This window comes from Protopterus annectens, chromosome 9.part0, assembly GCF_019279795.1.
Source record: "Protopterus annectens isolate FY-2018-M chromosome 9.part0, PAN1.0, whole genome shotgun sequence".
In the NCBI taxonomy this organism is placed as follows: Eukaryota; Metazoa; Chordata; order Ceratodontiformes; family Protopteridae; genus Protopterus; species Protopterus annectens.
Window position 1 is genome coordinate 225,866,679 of NC_056743.1, and position 19,937 is coordinate 225,886,615.

At 41.5% G+C, this 19,937-nt stretch overlaps 1 protein-coding gene across 1 annotated transcript in view; it reads right to left on the minus strand.

Moving 5' to 3' along the window:
• PDE3B (phosphodiesterase 3B) overlaps positions 1 to 19,937 on the minus strand; it is a 1,918,808-nt gene that overhangs the window by 360,499 nt on the left and 1,538,372 nt on the right. The window contains exon 10 of the mRNA XM_044082789.1: positions 6,161 to 6,272. Within this exon, the coding sequence (XP_043938724.1) occupies positions 6,161 to 6,272 (112 nt within the window). The remainder of the gene's footprint in view (positions 1 to 6,160; positions 6,273 to 19,937) is intronic.

The window sequence follows — 19,937 nt, forward strand, 5'->3', positions numbered from 1 at the left end:
ATTGCTAAAGGCCTGTGCTGTGGCAAATCTAAGAATTCTCTGAGTCTCTTTTTGGACTGAGGATAGTCTTGGCATTCCCAGTGGAAATGCTCTCTTAAAGTATGTAAGGTTTCACCAAAAGAAAAATCATCTGGAGGGGAGGCAGAGGGAATGGATTCCTCTGCATCTGAATCCTCATAAGCAGATAAGGGCATGTCTTCATAATCGGATACCTCAGAGTCATTGGACTCCTGGTCTATTGAAGCTGCAGGGGACTGGGCTCTTTTCCTCTTAGCAGGGGAAGGCTGACTTCCCCTAATCAGCGTAATAAGGTCTTCTGCCATTCTAAGCATTTGTCATTGTGGCATGGGAATATGCTCTGGTCATCGGTTTTCTAGGTGTAGCGTGTACTCTAGGCCTAAGAAACTGGGTAGTTTTAGATAAAAAAAGCCGTCGATTTGAGTCGAACATTGGTTGAGCAAAGAACTGCCTCAGAAGCCGGTGCCTGCACAGCAGCTCTGGACCCATCCAAGGTAGAGACATCCGCAGGTTCCATAATCGAAGAAGAGTCTCTTGGCATACCAGACTCCGAATGGGTCTTGGTAGAGGCCTGCAAATCCATTGCAGCAGGTATCAGGGGGCTGCAAAAGCACCTCACTGAGTACCGGCGAACTGGCGACTAGTTTAACGGAAGCGTCGGCAGCTTTGGACCTATGCGGTCTGTCTCTGTCTATCTTTACTTTTTTTGGAATATCGGTAGTTGGATGGCTTACTGAAGCCATTTCGGAATATGGAGATCAAGAACAAAAGAATTTAGCGACAATGAGAGCCCGATGATGAATGGTTTGGGCGTTGAACAAGGCACAAAACCGACAGCGAGGTATGTCGTGGTCTGGGCCTAAACAAGTGATGCAGTAAGAATGAAAATCTGTGTGTGGTATTTGCTTTCCACAGGCAAGACAATTGTTAACTTTTTCTGACATCGGTTAGAGCAAGAAAAAAGGATCCCCAACAGGGTACTTAGCTTTAGAAGACTTCAGGATTATTCAATTCGTAAACGAAAATTCAAGTAGAGGCCGACCGGCACTTGCGAACTGCTTCTGCTTTGGGCTCCTCAACAAGAAAGACTAATGTAATGGTGTCGGCTGCCTGTTTTTATACCCCTGACGACCTGACGTCAGCCCTGGAGCGACAGCATCCAATGCAGAAATACTAAGTCTCTGGTATTCAGGCCAACTGAGGGCTACCTGCAGGCAGATAACCCAAGTGTGATGACTGCAACAGTGAAACACGAAGAACATAATGCTTTTTATGAAGGAAATGGAAGTATGAAACTCAAATGAATGTCATTATTTAGTGCCTTCAATCCTCAGATCATCCACTGATTTGACAGAAAATCACAAATTGTATGAGGAACAGACCAAAAAATATGAGACAAAAATCTGGGTATTCTGCAAAAATCTGGACAGTTGAGAGGTTTGGTGAACATCCAAAGTATGAAGTATTCTTCCTCCCTCATTTTATGTTCTGGAAAGAAGATGGGGAGATGGATAGCTTGGCTCAAAGTAAACCCTGGAACCACTTTTTAGTAATAAATGAAGGTTTAGTTCTTAAGAAAACCCTATCTTTGTGGAAAATGAGGTAATGATGATGGGTCATAAGAGCCTGCATATTAGGTACTCTTCCTGCAGTGGTCAGAGCATGGAGTAATATTGTTTTCCATGGTAAGAACCTCAAGTCACCCTAAAGAGCTGGTTCAAATGGAGCAAGAGTTAAGTTTTTTTTACCATAAAGTTAAGATCGCAAGAAGGAGCCATCTGTTTTCTAGGAGGCTTGGTATGCATCAACCTTTCAAAAACATTTTCACAGCACACATGGCATAGTTACGTGTTTGCTCCACTACATTCTCAGTTTTAGTTTAAGAATTTAATGTTGTGGTGAGTTTCACCCCAATGTATCGCATTGCGGGAGTTGGCAGTACACTTTTTATGGGGTCTTCCCCTTTTCTTCACTGTGGTGCAACCGGGGAATTGGTATATATAATTTTGAGGATGGGGTGCTTGCCCCTTAAGAAAAAAAAAGATTTTGTGTTTTTGGCTCACCATTTTCAGTATGTGATTTTTGATGAATGGTGAGCTAAAAAAGTGTTTCACATTCACGTAGAGAAACCATTGTATATTGTCATGGAACCCAAGTCTGTGTAGAAGATCCCTTACTCAGGTGAGTAAGTCCTGAAAAACACCCCTAAGCCATCTAAATAAGAAAGTGTGAATGCCTTGCAGTCTGCAGTAAGCTACGACAGGGGCCAGACACTTTTGAATACTCTTGGTGCAGTGGCTAGACCAAAGGTAGTACAGAGAACTGATAATGTGATCCAGATATAGAAAACCTTAAGAAATGTCTGAAACCTGGATATATAAAAAGCGAAAAGAACTCAATGTGATGCAAACTTAAGTTTAATAGCAAAGCTTTTGACATAAAACTCTTATTCAGTGCTTAAAATCATACTAAGACACATTATCATATATGCATCACATGAACAAATTCAAACCAACAGAAGCACAGCAACAAAAAAATAATTAAACAATCGAGTACTTGTTTCATGGAACAAGAGACTTTTTTCTTAAGAACAGGTTTTAAACTCATAGCATCATTCAGTCAAGGGGGCACGTCTGCTTGAAAGTAATTAATCCATCTGTATTCAACATTCTCAGTATTCAACACAATATTCCCTCTTCTAATACTTCTTTCAATGTTTTTTTTGGTACTTGCGTATTATCGTAACCAGATTTTCGCAGTTGCGAAATTGTCATGCTGGCATGAAAACGAGTGCTGAAAACACTGCAAGGTGTTATTTTGATGTCCTTACAACTGAAAAATCACTTTGGGTTACATTCAGGAAGATATACAAATGTGCAAGTGTTGTTCCTGTCTTGCATGCATTACACACGCATGCCTCGGTTGGCAGACCTTCTGTCTTACTGATGAAAGGAGTACTTTTGTTGTGAGGAAAGAATGCTGAGTCTCCCTCTCCCCAAAACAATAACACTGACACATGACAATGATTCAAACTATTATTCTCATTCCTTACGACTGCCCAAAAACTTTACATTACAAATTGTTCCTGTTCCTAAAAGTAATTAAAAGTTTTTGGGCAGTACGAAGGAATTAGAACAGCAGTTTGAATTATAATGAGGTCATCCCTTTCATTACTCATACTTGTTAGTTCTTCTGGACAAGAATATCATTAATTCCCTGTTCAACTTCACTTTGCTGTTTCAGGAAACACATCCGGTTATGAGGGAAAGTAACACTGCTTAAGACTGCATGCATCAGTTAATCAGGAATAGGTATGAATACAGGGAACTGAAGGAAAATAGAAAAGCTCTTAAGCTCATCTTCCGGACATCTGCCGTGGTTAATTTTTGGGGATGATAAGAACCCAGCCGACAGGACGATAGCAGGCATTAAGACTCAAGCGTGTGTCTTGCGATGCAATGCACGTAAGACAGGGAGAGGCTTTCCCAAATTGTTCCTGTCCCTAAAAGTAAAGTACAGTTTCTGGGCAGTTGTAAGGAATTAGAATAACATTTTAACAATTTTCATGCACTCAGATCTGTAGACATATGCGCATTTTGCAACTGTGAAAATCTGGTTGTGATAATACGCAAGTACTGTTTTTTTATAACCCTAAATATACATCTGTATGTTTTCTCTGAACTTAAACATTTAGCTAAGGCATCCACCTCTGTATGTATGTCAAATAGGTGTTGGGCTATTCTTTCTTTTAACATCCTGTTGTTTTTTCGAAATAAAATGAACTACATTTTTCACAGGTAGCTAAGTAAACCACATTCTTGGTTTTACAAGTGGCAGACGTATGAAAATAAAATGTCTTACCTGTATTAAAGCGTACAAAAACAAAACTGGCAATCATAGCAAGGCACAGTGTTTTTAGTTTTAATTATAGCATTTTTTTGAGCACATTTGTAGGTCTTTTTAGCAGAGCTGTTGTTTCAAATTCCTATATTTCCTAAATGCAAAACTAGGTGATGAACCTACAATTTCTTTAACCACATCAGACATACATAGTATAGACCAGTGTGTCTTAAACGTTGTTTAACCCTATTAGTATGCACACTATATTGCGTATTATCTAAACTTATTTCTGGAAGTTGTTGTCTGTCTTTCGGCATTTTCCCGGTAAGGGGTCGCCACAGTGGAACTCCGGTCCGCTAATGATTGGTAATAGATTTTTACAAAATGCCGAAGTGCCAGCTCGACGCCCAACCTTCAACGAAGGCACGCCCATTTACGCACGCATGTCTTTCGAATGCTACCCAACCGCAGGGAAGACATGCAGACTCCACACAGAAGGCACTCTCTAAGTAATATCCATAATATTATGTACAGTCCAATTAGTTGGGCTTTTTTTCTATATCTGAGAGAGATGGTATAGCTTTGGCCATCTCTTTCACTCAACACTTGTTTATTTTGTTCTAACAGTTTAATACTATAGCGCCTATCATTAAACTCCACGGTTAGGGACTAATTCATAGGTTCACAGGTGAATACTAGGCTAACTAACCTGAAGAGCCATTTTAAGCCTGGCCAACAATCCCAAAGTGATAATCAAAGCCTGTACCTTTTATTTATGTAGTGAACACCTTAACCATTATGCCAAACTGCAGACCTCCCTGTTTGAAGACTACGTCCTAGCTCATAGGTTCATGTGTGTTTACTAGGCAAATGACCACAAGGGCCTTTTTATGCCTAGCCACGCATCCAAAATCTATGACAAGTTCTGATACCCTTGATAAGTGCAAGCATGGGCCTGGGAGATTAACCATTTACAGATTACCTGTGTCCATTAGAGACATAGGTACCAAAACAGGGATGAATTTCCAGTTTCCCATCCAATTGTCCAAGTTGCACTTGAATTGGGTTAGGGAGGAACTCTGCTTCACATGGATGGGGAGCCTGTTCCACAGGTGGGGTAGTCTCTGGGATACATACCTATTTCTCCAGAAGGTCCCATTTATATCACAGGCAAGGTTTAAGTCTTTTGAACTGGTAAGTCTGGTGCTGTTTGTTTTAAAGATATGCAGGAGGTTCATCAGAGAGGGTCTGACAATGCCCATATGTTAGGCATAGATCTCCCCTCAAAAGCCTGTAGGAGACAGAATACAGGGATAAGGCCTTGAGGCAGTCTGCATAGGACATTTTACTTACACCCTGTATTCTTTTAGTGAGGAGCCTCTGTGGACGTTCCAATTGTTGGAAATGCCTGGTTAGGTACATACTGTACCAAAGGGGGCATTGTACTCAATGATAGGTGTGATGAATGCCGAATACAGTGGAACAATGACTTCCTTGGACTTAGATGCCATGCTTTGTTTATAAGTTACTCAACACAGAATGATTTCCTCACCACTGTAGATAAGTGATGGTCAAAGGCTAGATTTGGGAGGGTGGCCTAATGGTTAAGGTGTTTGCCTTACAAACATGAGGTGCAGGGTTTGAGTCTCACAAGGGATAATTGCCTAGGCTTAAAATGGCTCGCAAGGGCAGTTAGCTTAGTACTAACCTATGAACCTATGTGTGTTCCTAAGTCCCTAACTACTGGGTCAACTCTAAGGGGTGTGCTGTCAATATGAAAGTTACCAGGGATGGATGACTTCCTAAAGGATACTATTATGAATTTCTTGGCTTCTTCAGTTCTGCCTGAGCTGGTTGGACCACCATTCTCAGAAAAAGGTCGGTAAACCTAAATGTTAAGATTTTCTATGTTAAACGAGTAGTTATTCAAAAAGTTTTAAAATAATGGCTAAATAAAAAAAGGCCCACACTTCAGCCACTAAACATGCAAACTAATTAGATAAAAAAGCAGCTTACTGTTATCAACATTTACTGCAGCAATAACAAAGGAAATCTTTCCTATGACAATTCATCCCAGCAGAACTGAGGACCAGAACTGAAAAGGTCTAGCAAATGGTTTAAGATTGGTTTACCAATTCTATCTAGAAAATGTGACATGAAAAGAATATAGTTATAGTGTAACAAGAACAGTTTCTACTGAATCTGGAACTTTTGAAAACTCTACCCCATTCCAAACAAATAACATTTTAAACATTTTAATGAGATTTAAAACAAAAAATGGTTCTAACTGCACAGTACTTACATGGAATGTCCCGGTATCCATTTTCTAGTGCTTGAAAGTAGTTCAGAAATTCTTTTACAGGAATTTTAAAGATTTCAAATAAGCCAGTGTCTTGAAACAGGGAGTAAGATACCTAAAATATATTAAAAAATAACTTTCAAACTCATAAATGTTCACATTTGTTTTCTTTTTTTTGCATCAATCACCTTTTCTACACCAGAAAATGCACCATTAAAGATGTTAAGGTGAATTAAAAAAGGTCAAGTGCTGAAAATATACTGTATCTAGCTTCCTTCTGCTTATTAGATGGACTGATGTGCAGCCATTAATACCAGAAAACTTCAGTAAACCCTCTCACCTCCATAAAAAGGTAAGCAGACGTACAGTGAATGTGTAGGTGATTCTGCTGTAAGAACGTTTTACTTCTAGGTGCCCTGGTCTTCTAAGTAAAATAAGTAATTTTCCCAAGCTTAGTGGACAACCCAGAAGAAACGGATATGTTTTCAATACAAATCATTCTCGTCAGGCTTTTAATTTTATTGCATGGAGACAAAAGCATGGCACTCTGTACCCAATTACTGTGAACATGTAAGATGGCAAAATTATTTTAAACGGCAACTAGGACTGAGTGGCCAAACACTTTTGTCAACACAAACTAAAATTTTACCATGCCTTTAATTTCATAAGTGACTGGTTTTGCTACTGAAAGAAATCAATAAGCAATTTCAAGCCATAAAAAAAGAATGCACCACAGGAGTCATTTGACAAAATCCACATCCAATTCATACTATCAGAAAGAAAAATAAGGTAGTATAAATTCTTATAAGAATTAAGTGGCATTAATAAGCCAAAATCTTAGACACTAAGCAAAAAAGTCAATCATTAAAAAAACTGTTTTAAATACAAAAAGTAAATAAATAATGTGATTAACATTTTGGGTATAGATTACATTCAAATTTCTTTCGGTGTTCCCACCCTGGCACCTAGTGACAAAAAATGTAATGATTGGAGGGAATCACAATTAAAATAATGACCATTCTTGAAAATCTACACTTGGTTGACTGTATAATTATATTAAGTTCTTCATGCGCATCACTGCTACAGTCGTAAAGGTAGGGATATTACTAGGGTAGGTCTCCAAAGTAGTCATGGTTCCTGGGCTAATGAAAAGGAGTAAGGTGGCATGCCTTACAGAATAGCAGAAAAAAACCCTGCATACAGAAATAGACTTCTGCAGTTCAGAAAGAAGGCTGTCACTGCCCATGCTTGCTTCGTGCACCCAACCTGTTGATTAGGTCTAAAAACATTTCATTGTACAGCATCCATTCATGTGAATCAGCTGTGGTTCTGCTTAAATGGTCTGCCATGGAGTTCTGCTCTGTGGATATGTACCTTGGTGTCAGAAGCAGCTTATAATGCAGTGCTTGTTCACAGATCTGTTATGCCTAGCCTGTATGGGTTATCCAAGTGTGATTTGCCTCTGTTTGGTTACGTACTACACAACCGTGCAACATGTATGATTAGCTTCAATGTACCCCAAACCAATACTGTTCTGAACGTGCTCAATGCATAAATGATTGCCAACATTTCCTTACTTCTGTACAGTTTGTTGTCCTGAGGTCCAAGGCATGGCCTCTCCAGGCCTGATTTGACACATGTGTGGTCAGGGTGGGACTGAGAGTTACTTACCTGAACACCATGGCCTCACTCCTTTGGAACTATTGCAGCCAGTAGTCTATTTCCTTCTGACACAGTGTAACACTGGCATGACAACTGTCACAGGTTAAGACCACTGATCCTAAGTGTTCCTCAGAACGACTGCAACTTCTATATGTGCATTCTGGCTAGGTATACCATTTGTACGGTTGAAGCCATGGAGCCTAGAATGCGGAGGGCCTATTTAGCCATTCATTTGGTTTTGTTTGCCATGCTTTGAAAGAAGTCTGTCACAGAGACTTCATATCCTTCAGAGGGAGAAATGCCCTGCCAGTATTCATGCCCCGGAGTTCCACTAAAACACTATTCTCTGGGCACAGCACAGGCAGAATTTTTGCTGATTTAGAGTGAATCCTTTGCTGTTCAGGCACAGCAAAGAGTAGTTTGGATCTGGATGTGGTACCTAAGTATGGGTAAATATGAATATGGTTGACCTTGGTTCTGCAGTGGAACAGGCACTTGGTGAACAACTTGGGTGAAATGTCTAAACTAAAAGGCGAAGAGTTAAAGTGAGTGTGCAGACCACAACACTCCCTGGCATGAACCTCAAGTACTGCCTGTGTCCTATGCAGGTAGGCATCTTTGAGGTCCAAAGCAACAAGGAATGCTTGAAGGCTTAGAAGGGGGAGGAGAGTTTGCATATTGAACATTTGTTTAGCCATGAGAGGTCTAGAATCGGTCTTCAGGGTCGAAACTTTCCTTGAATATAAAAGGGTCAGGCCTTTTGTCTTCTTTTCATTTGGGTATCTCCTCTATGGTCCCTTGAGTTAGTGTCTTTTTTACATATTGGCTTTACTATATTTGTGGTTTGGAGGCAAAACATAGTTTTAACCAATTACACACTTTTTTGAACCTACTGGTGGGAAAGCAAGTGGAGAGTCAGCCCTGTATTTCAGCACATAGCTGGGAGGGGAGATAGGGGGTGGGTGTTTGTGTTTGGGTAAGAGAAAGTGATACTGTAGTCACAACTACTGTCTGTTAGCGGTTAAGCCCTGGGCCCCTCCTCTTTTGCCTCTCTATTTTCCTCCTGCCACTCTCTCTCTATCTCTACTTTTGGCTTGTTTGCCTTTGTCCTGACTCTCGTAGACGAGCCCTCTACTTAGAAGGTTAGTTTCTATTACAATTTGGTAGATGTGGACCAAAATGTTGTTTAATTAATTTCATGAGTTTCTTTTTCTTCTTCTCCAACCTTCTGAAAACATTAAAAGGCATGATGTCTGGACAGCAGCTATCCATCCAGGGAAACACTGAGGATCTGCACAATCGTATCCTCAAACAGGAACTGAATTCTCAGCAAAAAGTATCTCCTGAATGCTGACCTCATTGCAGCACCCCTGAATGTTGTATCCACAGAAATCATACCCTCTTTTCACGACATCTCTCTCAACTGCAATGAAGTCTGACCTTGAAAGAGTATGAAAGACTTTTAGCATCATCCCACACTCCCCCACAACTGTCTGTAAGTTGCCTGTTGACAAGTCCATGGTATTTTAAAAAGTGCATTTGTCAAATTAGTGCCCTAAGGCCAAGGTGACTGGGGCACAAACTGTGATAAATTACCTGTCCTATAATTGTCCCTGTCAGTCATGGGGGAGTACTGTGGCCTTGAGCCAGTCTGTCTTCCTTGGTAGATTTTAGGGACACTGTTTAGGTCTGTAAACAGAATTTTTACATTGAAATTTATGAGCATCATGGATCCAATGAAAACGGGTAGGTCTCTTTGGACTCTTTGGAGTGAGAGGGTTGGGAGTCTGGCTTCAATCATGTACCATCAAAAACATCCAGAATGGCTTCATGAACTGGAAAAATGGCTGGTTTGGCTAGCAAGTCCCAAACGTTCCATAGCTCTTTTTCTGGTAAGATGACTTGCCGCTGGAAATACTCTATCAAAATGGGCACAACATTTCCAAATGACCATTCTTTTCCATGGAGAGTGAATCAGATGTCAGGGTGTCCTTGATGTGTCATTAGACAAGAGACATGTCATCTAAGCCCTATAGTTCCAATAATCATCTCCATCCTCAGAATCAGAAGTCAGAATCCCCTTGAGGGATCATCATCCTTGCATCCTGGAAGGTTGGATTCCTGACACCGAAGCCTGTGTTGGATCAGTCTCCAAGCTTGGCATGAAATGCAAGAATCCCTGAGCCAGCTCAGCTTAATCAGTGTTCCTGGTGTGGTGGTTGGCCACAAGACATCTGGGAGACCAATGAGGATGAACCTGGCTTCCATCTTATTAGCACAAAAGTCATCCTCAACAATCACCACACAAAAATCTCCCTCTCTTCCTTTGCCAACCGATCTAAAGGTGCAGCAGACACATGTTCATCAGATTCTCTATGCACTGGCATTTCTTCAGTGTGGTGACACATGCAGCAAGCTGACAGCATGATGGCCCTCTGAGAGTGCACTGCCATTGGACTTGGCTATATCAGACAGCAGGACTAAGGCTGCTTAACTGCCTCCACTATGCTGATGTCCTCGAGCTCAGGATTCCTTCGGAAATCTTCAGACTCCATAGCTTTCTTAAGCTCCTCCTTGTGCTTCTCCTTTTTCTTTCTGGAGAGGAACTAAAGTGGGTGTCCAATGAGATGGCAGGCTTATCTTCAAAGGACACCAGCCTCCTTTTGCTCAGGTGGGCTTGGATGGTCTTACTTCTTACCCCAACAGTTAAAAAACTAAAATACTGCTGGTGCTAGCATCATGTTCTAACCTTAAGGGTAGTCACACCAATCATAGACATTTTAAAAGAAGATCTGAAGTTTGTAAACACATTTGATATGTTTAACTGTGGTAGTCATACCCTACACCTCTGTATGAATTGACAAGTATGCCTACACAGTTTTCACTTAAAAAAAAGCAGAAAACAAGGGGTACTTACCAGTTCTGTTTTTCAGTCACTGCCTGGACTGTGCAGATTAAAATGAATGCACCTTATTTAATAAACAATGGACTTGGCAAACAATGGACTGCACAGTCCCAAACAAGGAGTAAAAGGAAAAGTAAGTAAGAAATGTACGTTTCTGTAGAAGGGTCTGAATACATGATTAAAGACGTGCATAAAGAAGCACAAGGAACTGGACTTGTGCAAAGAAGCTGACTGTGCTTTGTCCTTTTTAGGAACAACTTTGTTTTTCAGAAGAATTAACCTTCTTTGTACATAACGTTGCTGAAAACTGATGACAAGTGTTTTCCTTCTGTAATGTAAAACCGCTGACAGTTGGAATTTAACTGATAAACATGTTTTGAGGAAGTTATTCTGCCTAATGCCCCAGCAACAGGGAGCCACAGTATGATCCAGTTTAGAAAGATGTGTACAGTTAACTGGCCAGTGTCCAAATCTGCCTAGCAAAAGATATATTATTGTGTTAAACCTTTAGGTTTTGAAACTTGTCCAAAGGTGATTGGTCAGTATTACATTTATCTGTCTTAATAACTGCTGATGCTGCATATTAAAGGTATATAAGTTTGGACATTTTATACTTCAGGGAGACTGTTCCTGAAACTCTGTCTCCCACATGCATGTGTGAAATAGATAAGAACTGCTGCCAAGAGAATGAACTCAGTTATTATCAACCCCAACAGTTGGTGCCGTGACTTGGACTTTCGGACTCTGGGAGCTGTGGCCACAGATTAAGGGGCCCTAAGCAGGTTTTCTGCCATCTCTTTTTGCCTGTGGAACCAGTTCACAACTGCACATTTCTCTATTTTAGTTCCTCTGTTGGCAGATTTTGTAGATGACAATGTGATAATGTAAGTGTTGTTTCACCAGATTTTTGCAAACTGATCTAAGAATGACTGTGGGTTTATCTGTGTGAAGTGTCAGTGAGTTTTTCAGGCAAACTATTTCCATATGAGAGTGGGTATTTATTTCTACATTTTTCGATAGTAGCCAAGACCTCTTGGCAAACTCTCAAAAAATTGGTGCGAGTGTGAGATGTTTTGTTAAAGAGACTGAAAAAGGTACTCCTGCGGGACAAATGTTTAAAAAATATTCGCTTGAAAGTTGTATGTATGTAAGTTTGTGGGAAAAAAATTAAAGAATGATGGTAAATTAGCATTTCCAGAAAGGGGTAGTTTTAATACAAATGTTTTAAATAAACTGCATAAAAAGTTTACAGAAAAGGGTAGAAAAATTCCTTTGGGCTGCTGGCCAGCCTTTAACACCTGGGTCCATGAATCCAAAGAAGAGGAGAGTGAGTCAGTTGTTAGGAGTTTAAAAGATAATAAAGAAAAATTAACCACCCAATTACAATCGGCCACTAAGATAGTCTCTGAACTTCAGGAGCAGACGAATTGCGCTGCTCTTTATCCACTACGAGAATTAAAAAAGCTACAGGTCACTCAGTTAAGCAGGGAGGAGTCGTCTGATGACGACTTTCAATTCCCTCCACTGCCACCTCTGTTACATTTCCTGTCACTACCCTCAGCACCTCCCACAAATCAGTTCCAGCACCCCCCTTCTTACTCACCAGATACAACAATCCCACACCTTTTTACTATCCTACTACTTCCATCGAAAAAACAGAGATGTAAAGATAAATGTAAAGCTCAGATTGCATCAGCCGAGGCATCTCCTGCCTCTGCTACAGATAAATCACGATTCCTTTTCATTAGCCCTGTTAGGTGTGGACATGATTTGAGAATACGGGGACGCAAGCTGCAATGCAGAACTCATATTTTTAGGAATCAGTGAGTACACCAAATGCCTAGGTGATTGACGAGGACACGTATTATGGGCCAGACATGTTTAGTCCAGAAAATAAGCGCTCCTCCTCTCACTCTTTCTCTGAGGAAGATGACCCACAGGACAATGGACCTGGATGTCCTTTATGTCCGCTACATCAGGTCCCAAACCCAGCCTATGGGAATGTAAAAGATGCCAGCCCTACCATGCAGGTGGTCAGGGTATGGTAAGCACTAAATTTTCAGGCAATAGTTCAGTCATTACCTCCCATTAGACAGAATCCCGCTAAGTTTGCTAAAGTATTAGGTCATGTTAAATTACAAAATCCAACTACTGAAGAAATTAGAGCAGTACTAGAATGTGTCCTACCTCCTGACCTGCTAAAGCATGTCTGGGAACATGCAGAGGTTCTGCCTCAGGTACCACAGCATACTGATCAAAATTTTACCGAAATCTGTGATAAAATATTACAGGCCATTACGGTGATGTGTCCACCAGTACCCAATTGGTCCAAAATGAAGGCAGTCATGCAACGAGAGGGAGAAACTATTGATGCTTACCTAAAACGCATGACTGAGGCCTTTGAAACCTACTCCAGTTACCCTGAAGTAACAGACAGTCCCACAGCTAGCGTCTTAGCTGCTTTCGTGGAGGGACTGTTGTCTTCTGTTCGAGTCCAACTGTAAAAGGTCTGTCTAAACTGGCCAGGTTTAGGCTTACACAAGCTAGTCACAAAGGTGCAATATTTGGCTAATATAATAGAGAGAGAAAAATGAGAACAAAAGGAACAACAAGAGCAGGCACACATCCAAGTCTTAACCTCTTTCATGCAACAGCAGCAGCAGCAGACATGCCCTAATCAACGCCCCAGAAATAACAGGGGGAGAAGAAATAATAAACAACAACACCGATTTTCTGCCTCACAGCAGCAAATGTTTCCAGGAAATCAGATATTTCAGCAACAAAACTTACACCCATGTTTTTATTGTGGTCAAACAGATCACTGGGGGAATAAATGTCCTTACCTGCAGCCACTGCCTCAACCTTGGCAGCTGCCTGCTGCACAAAATCCACAGACCTGGCAGCCGTCTACTACTCAGCAGGGCATGCCTCAGCCACCTTTGCAATCTGCTGCCCTCTCCTTTCAGCAATCACAGCCACCTGTAATTACTACTCAATGGCAAGCACTTATTTGGCAAACTAGTCAATAGGACAGCCTAGAACAGGACTTATGGCTATTGCCTCTGCTTCCAGCGTGACAGTCTGGACCATATGTTCCTTTACAAGTGCAGAATTCTTCCATTCCTTTTTTAATAGATACTGGTGCAACACAATCTATGATTACTGCTTCCTCAGCTGTTGCCCTACCCCTTTCCACCAATTCCATAATAGGAATTGGTGTATCAGGTGTGCGGGCCAATTACCCTGTTACGGACCCAGTAAAGTTAAACCTTGGTCCTTTGTCCACCGAACATACTTCCTAGGAACCTCAGCTCCCCTAAACCTGCTAGGAAGGGATTTACTATGTAGGTTTAACTGTACTATTTTCTGTACTCAAGAGGGAGTCTTCTTAAAAGTTCCCGAAAGTCATTTTTTAACAGATGTCCCTGTACCACGAGGATGTCATGGTTCTCATTTTTTGATTCCAAACAAACTACTGTTACCATGGAAGACCATTGTCTTTTAGGTCAACTACCCCTCTCTCTTTGGACTGCTCATAAGGATGTACGCTGCATAGTAGATGCAGAACCTGTTCAAATCACCTTAAAACCAAATGAAAAACTACCAAGAATAAACTAGTATCCCTTGTCCGCTGAAGCTGAAAGGGACATACAGCCTGTAATTCAAGCTCTCTTACAGCAAGGCATAATAGTGTCTGTTACTAGTCCCTGCAATACACCAATATTATCTATCAAAAAAAAGGAAAGGAAACTTACAGGTTCGTGCAGGACCTCAGAGCAGTAAACTCCGTAGTAATACCAGCATTTTCAGTGGTCCCAAACCCTGCAACTATCCTGAGCTCTATACCACCCACGGACACCAGTTTCTCTGTCATATCTAAATCTGCCTTCTTTTCCATCCCGATAGTCAATATCTTTTTGTCTTCACATATCAGGGTCAACAACATACATGGACAAGATTGTCACAGGGCTATGTGTAGTCCCCCACCCTCTTTTCTAGAGAAATTAAATGGCAGTTAAATAAGGTATCTTTTCCTTGCAAGTCTGCTCTAATACAATATGTAGATGACTTGTAACTCACTTCTCCATCACCTGATGCATTCAAAACTTGTAATCTTTTTCTGCTCCAGCATTTAGATGTACTAGGGTCTAAAGTAAATAAAGAAAAACTCCAGCTGTGGAAACCTCAGGTTCAGTATCTCGGACATCTTATCTTGGCAAATTCTAGACAGGTACTTCCTTCTAGAGTGTCAGTTATTCAGTCGGCTCCTCACCCCACAACTTTAAAACAACTTCGCTCTTTTCTCGGCCTTACCGGGTATTGTAGACAGTGGATAGTCAAGTATGCAGAAGCGGTTAAACCACTTTTAGAAACTTTAAAAAAAGATGTCCCTGAGCCCCTCCCTTGGAATGATAACCATGAAAATGCTTTCTGTCAGCTAAAAACACTTCTATCTAACCCTCCAGCCTTGGGATTACCAGACTATTCTAAGGAGTATTATCTTTTTTGTTGTGAAAGAAATCACGTAGCTCTTGGATTATTAGCACAATGGCGAACTAGAAGATTTCATCCAGTCATCTACTACAGTGCCACCCTTGACTCAGTGGCAGCCGCTTTGCCTCCATGTTTACGTGCAGTAGCAGCGGCCGCATGTCTTCATGATATGCTTCATCCTTAACTCTTGGCCACACCACTTTCATGGCCGTACCACAAACAGTAGAGTCTCTTCTCAAATCCAAAGCACAGTATTTGTCTGCTACACATCTTACCAAGTATGAACTAGCATTATTGAATAACCCTTGTCTTAGGGTCGTCTGCTGCCCGTCTTTAAACCCAGCTTCTCTTATCTGAAGAGGGAGGAACCACATGACTGTCTTTCTGCTGTTAATCTTATTCTTTCTCCTAGAAATGATCTACAAGATATGCTACTGGAAAATCCGGATCTGATCCTCTTCGTAGACGGTTCTTGTTTGCGAAGAGAGGATGGCCAGCCGGTAGCTATGTTTTCTGTCTGTATTCACGAAAATGTATTTTTAACTGGAATTCTGTAAGGTCATGTGTCAGTTCAAGCAGCTGTATTGGCTGCATTAACTGAAGCTTGTAAACTGACTAAAGACAAGACTGTTACTATTTTTACTGATTCCAGATATGAGCCTGGTGTTGTGCACAACTTTGGAACTTTATGGAAGCAGAGAGGGTACCTGACATCCTCACGAACTTTGATCAAAAATTATTTTTTGTTCATGAACTGTTAAATGCCTTACTTATGCCTAAGCAGATAGCCATTGTCAAGTGTGCTGCTCATAAGTCGGACTCTTCCCTGGAGGCAAAAGGGAATAATTTAGCTGATTGGGCAGCTAACAGGCTGACAACTGAAACTGAGTCTAACATTGTATTATCTGATTGTTTAACTAATGTGCTTTCATTTCAGAATGCCATGAAAAGGTAAGGTGGATTAGAAATGGCTGCACTCGGTCATTGGACAACCTTTGGCCGACCTGTAGCCCCACGAAGTTTCCTTTACCAATTGGTGTAAACATATTTGCCAGCTCATACAGGTAAAAAAGTTTTGATCAAGCAAATTTTGCCTGACAGGTATGCACCTTACCTTTATGAGGTCGTTCAGCATTTAATTCAAATGTGTTCTGTTTGTCTGACTTTTAATATTTGTAAAGCTATTCCTGTTTCCCCACAGCATATTGCCAAGCCATGGGGACCACTTTGTACGTACAGGGTGGACTTTATAGAGCTCCCACCATGTGCCAGATTTCGTTATGTCTTGGTGATAGCTGATGTCTTCTCTGCGTGGGTTGAAGCTTTTCCTTGTGCTAAAAATGATGCAACAGCAGTTGCAAAAAAGTTGGAGACTGAAGTAATTTCCCAGTTTAGGGTCCCTTGCAAGATACAGTCTGACAAAGGGTCACACTTTACTGCAAAACTTATTGAAGATATTTGTACTATGTTAAATGTTAAACTGTCTTGGCATTGTCCCTATAGGCCACAGGCCTCTGGTATGGTTGAACGGACAAATCAGACTATTAAGTCTAAATAAGCTAAGCTTACAGCTGAAACAGGGCTGAAATAGCCAGAAGCTCTCCCCTTGGTGTTGTTTTCTACTCAGTCTGCAGTTAGTGCCACAAGGAAATTAACTCCCCATGAAATTCTAATGGGCTGTCCTATGCGGCAACCACCTTCCCCACCAGTCAGTATTGACATTACCTTGACTGATGACTCTCTGTTGCCTTATTTCCAAACCCTTGTTTCTCTTTTGCAGTGCTACCACAAGACTGTTGTCTCCTCCTTACAGCTACCTGGATCCAGACGTCACGCATTCCATCCAGCCTGGTGAATGGATCTAAGTCAAGAATTTTTGATGCAAGCATTCATTGCAACTTTGCTGAAAGGGGCCGTTTCTGGTACTTCTTACTACATCATCGGCTATCAGCCTGCAAGGATCAGTGACTCGGATCCATGTATCCCATGTGCAGAAGGCACTGCCGACTGACAATCCTCCACCACTTCCCTTCACTGAGAACGAAGTTATTGAGCCTACTGCCCATTGTACCAGAGGTAAGAAGCCAGCTAACTATGAAGATGACTGATCGACTACCTCTTGTCGATACTGCTGTACCCATCACATCTACCCAGTTTAAACCTTTTGGCGCCCCGTGTTCCGACAAATCAGTAGCATGGACTCCTTTTCCTCAATGACACTGGGTATGTGTCCTCGGTTTTCTTTTTGTTTTCTTATTGTACTACTTTGGTCACTTTTATTTCCTGCTATTGCCATCTGTATTCATTTGCCTGGTGCCAACAACAACATTAATATTACCAAAAGAGCCATTTCTTGGCAACCTACCTTTAACACTTACCAAGCTTTAAAACTGACTTATGCTTTATCTTTAAATGTCACTAACTGTTGGGTGTGCACAGCCACTGCACATACCAGTATTTTATTTACTGCTTCAGCAGTCAACATTTCCATGTACAATCCAATTTTAACCAATTCTTCTGGGGGGTTGGTAGAACACCCAAATAAGACAGTGGCACTATCCCTTGCATTTCATCAGCACGGCATTCTCTGCCTAAAACAAGCAGGTATTTGAAAAGTAGGATAGAGCAAGTGTAATGTTACTATTTTAAGAGCTTGCATGACTCAATGCCACCGGCCTTCTTCATGCCCTGGGGAATTAAACCAGTGGAAGGTTAAACGTAACAATTACTAGCCAACTCTGGACCTATTTTGACTGGTGTTTTTGCTCAAATGTGGACACCACATGGAGCTGGACAAATGATTCATTAGTGGAACAATGGTAGGCTTGTTTTTAGGGCCACTTTCCATGCTTGTGGGTGAAATGTCCTTGTACAGAATTTCTTCAGCTGATGGTTGTGGTGGGAGGCAAAAAGATCTATGTCCGGCCTCCCCCATGATTGTGTTATCTGAAGGAAGATGTCTGGGTGCAGCATCCATTCATGCGGATCCATGATATTTCTGCTTAGGCTGTCCGTCAGTATATTGTCTTTTCCTGGCACAAACTGGGATTGCAGCTCTATATTGATTTTTAGGGAAAGTTCCCAAAGATTCATTGCCAGCCTGCAAAGAGGGTAGGAATGGGTACCTCCTTGCTTGTTTATGTACCACATAACTGTGGTATTGTCTGTTCTTATTAGAAGGTGTCCTTGATGCAGAAAATGTTTGAAGGCCTCTATTGCATGTATCGCCGCCAGCATTTCCTTTTGGTTTATGTGCATGTGCAATTCTTTCTGTGACCATAGTCCTTGAATGCATCTGCCCTCCATGTGTGCTCCCCATCCATAGTCTGAAGCATCCGTTGTAATGGTTTGGCTGATTATTGGTTTGCTGAAGGGCAGACCCCTGTTTGACTGGCTTGCTTGAGCCCACCACAGAAATTCCCTTTGAAGGCATGGGATGAGTGGTATCAAAGCTTCTAGGCTGTGACTGTGCTGACACCATAAGCTCCTTAGGTACCATTGTAGTTTCCTCATATGTAACCTTGCTTGTGGAATTAGAAGAATGCAAGATGCCATGTAACCCAGGGCCTGCAGGATTTTCCTTGTAGTCAGCTGAGTTTGTCTTGTCAGATTTTTGAAGTAATCCGGTAGTTGTCTTTGCTTTTCTTCCGTGAGAAAAGCCATTTGGGTGATTGTATCTAATTTGGCACCCAGAAAAGTTATCCTTTGGGATGGAACAAGTCTTGATTTGTGAATGTTGACTGTATATCCCAGAGCCTGAAGTAGGCGGATGGCATAATTTAAGTGTTTTACCAAAGTTTGTTGGCTGTCCGCTTGTATAAGGCAGTCGTCCAGATATGGGTATATTTGAATCCCCTGAAGTCTGCAGTGTGCGATTACTGATGCCAGGCATTTCGTGAATACTCTGGGCGCAGTAGATAAGCCAAAGGGCAATGCTGAGAATTGATAATGCTCTGAACCTGCAAGAAATCTGAGGTGTCTTCTGCGACTTTGTCTGATAGGGACATGCAGGTATGCCTCCTTGAGGTCTAGAGTTACCAGCCAAGACCCCTTGCCCAGCATGGGAAGGAGTTGCTGGAGGGTCAGCATTTTGAATTTTGGCACAATGAGGTAAGTATTCAGTGCGGATAAGTCGAGAATAGGCCTCCATTGTTTTTCTTTTCTTGGGACAAGAATAGTCTGGAGTAAAATCCTTGGCCTTGTTCTGTGAGAGGAACCTTTTCTATAGCTTTCATTTGCAATAGGTTGGAAATTTGTTTTAAAGCCTCTGCCCTTTGATTCGGTGGCAGGTTTGGCATGCCTTTTCTTTTTGGTAATGTATGAAAATGGAACCTGTATCCTTTGTCTATTATTTGCAGTGTCCATTTGTCCCTTGTAATACTGTGCCAATTTTTTGAGAATAAAGATAGCTTTCCGCCCAAAGGTGCTTCCAATTGAGCCCTGGTTGGTGGGGTCAAGGTAAATTCATTGAGTCTGTCCCTGTGTAGCAGTTGTAGGTCCTGCACTACCTCTCTGGTTAGGAGGCTGCCATTGCCGTCCTCTGTAGGAGCCTCTAGCTTGCCCTCTACCTCTGGCACGCCTGTTCTTTCCTCTCTGAAATCTCTCTGTATCTGGAAAGGACCAATTCTTAGAGGGCCAATTTCTGCTGAATCTTGGTGGTTGGACCTGGAGAAAATCTGTTTGCACAGATTTAGCCTTTTCCTCAAATTTCTTTAAGAC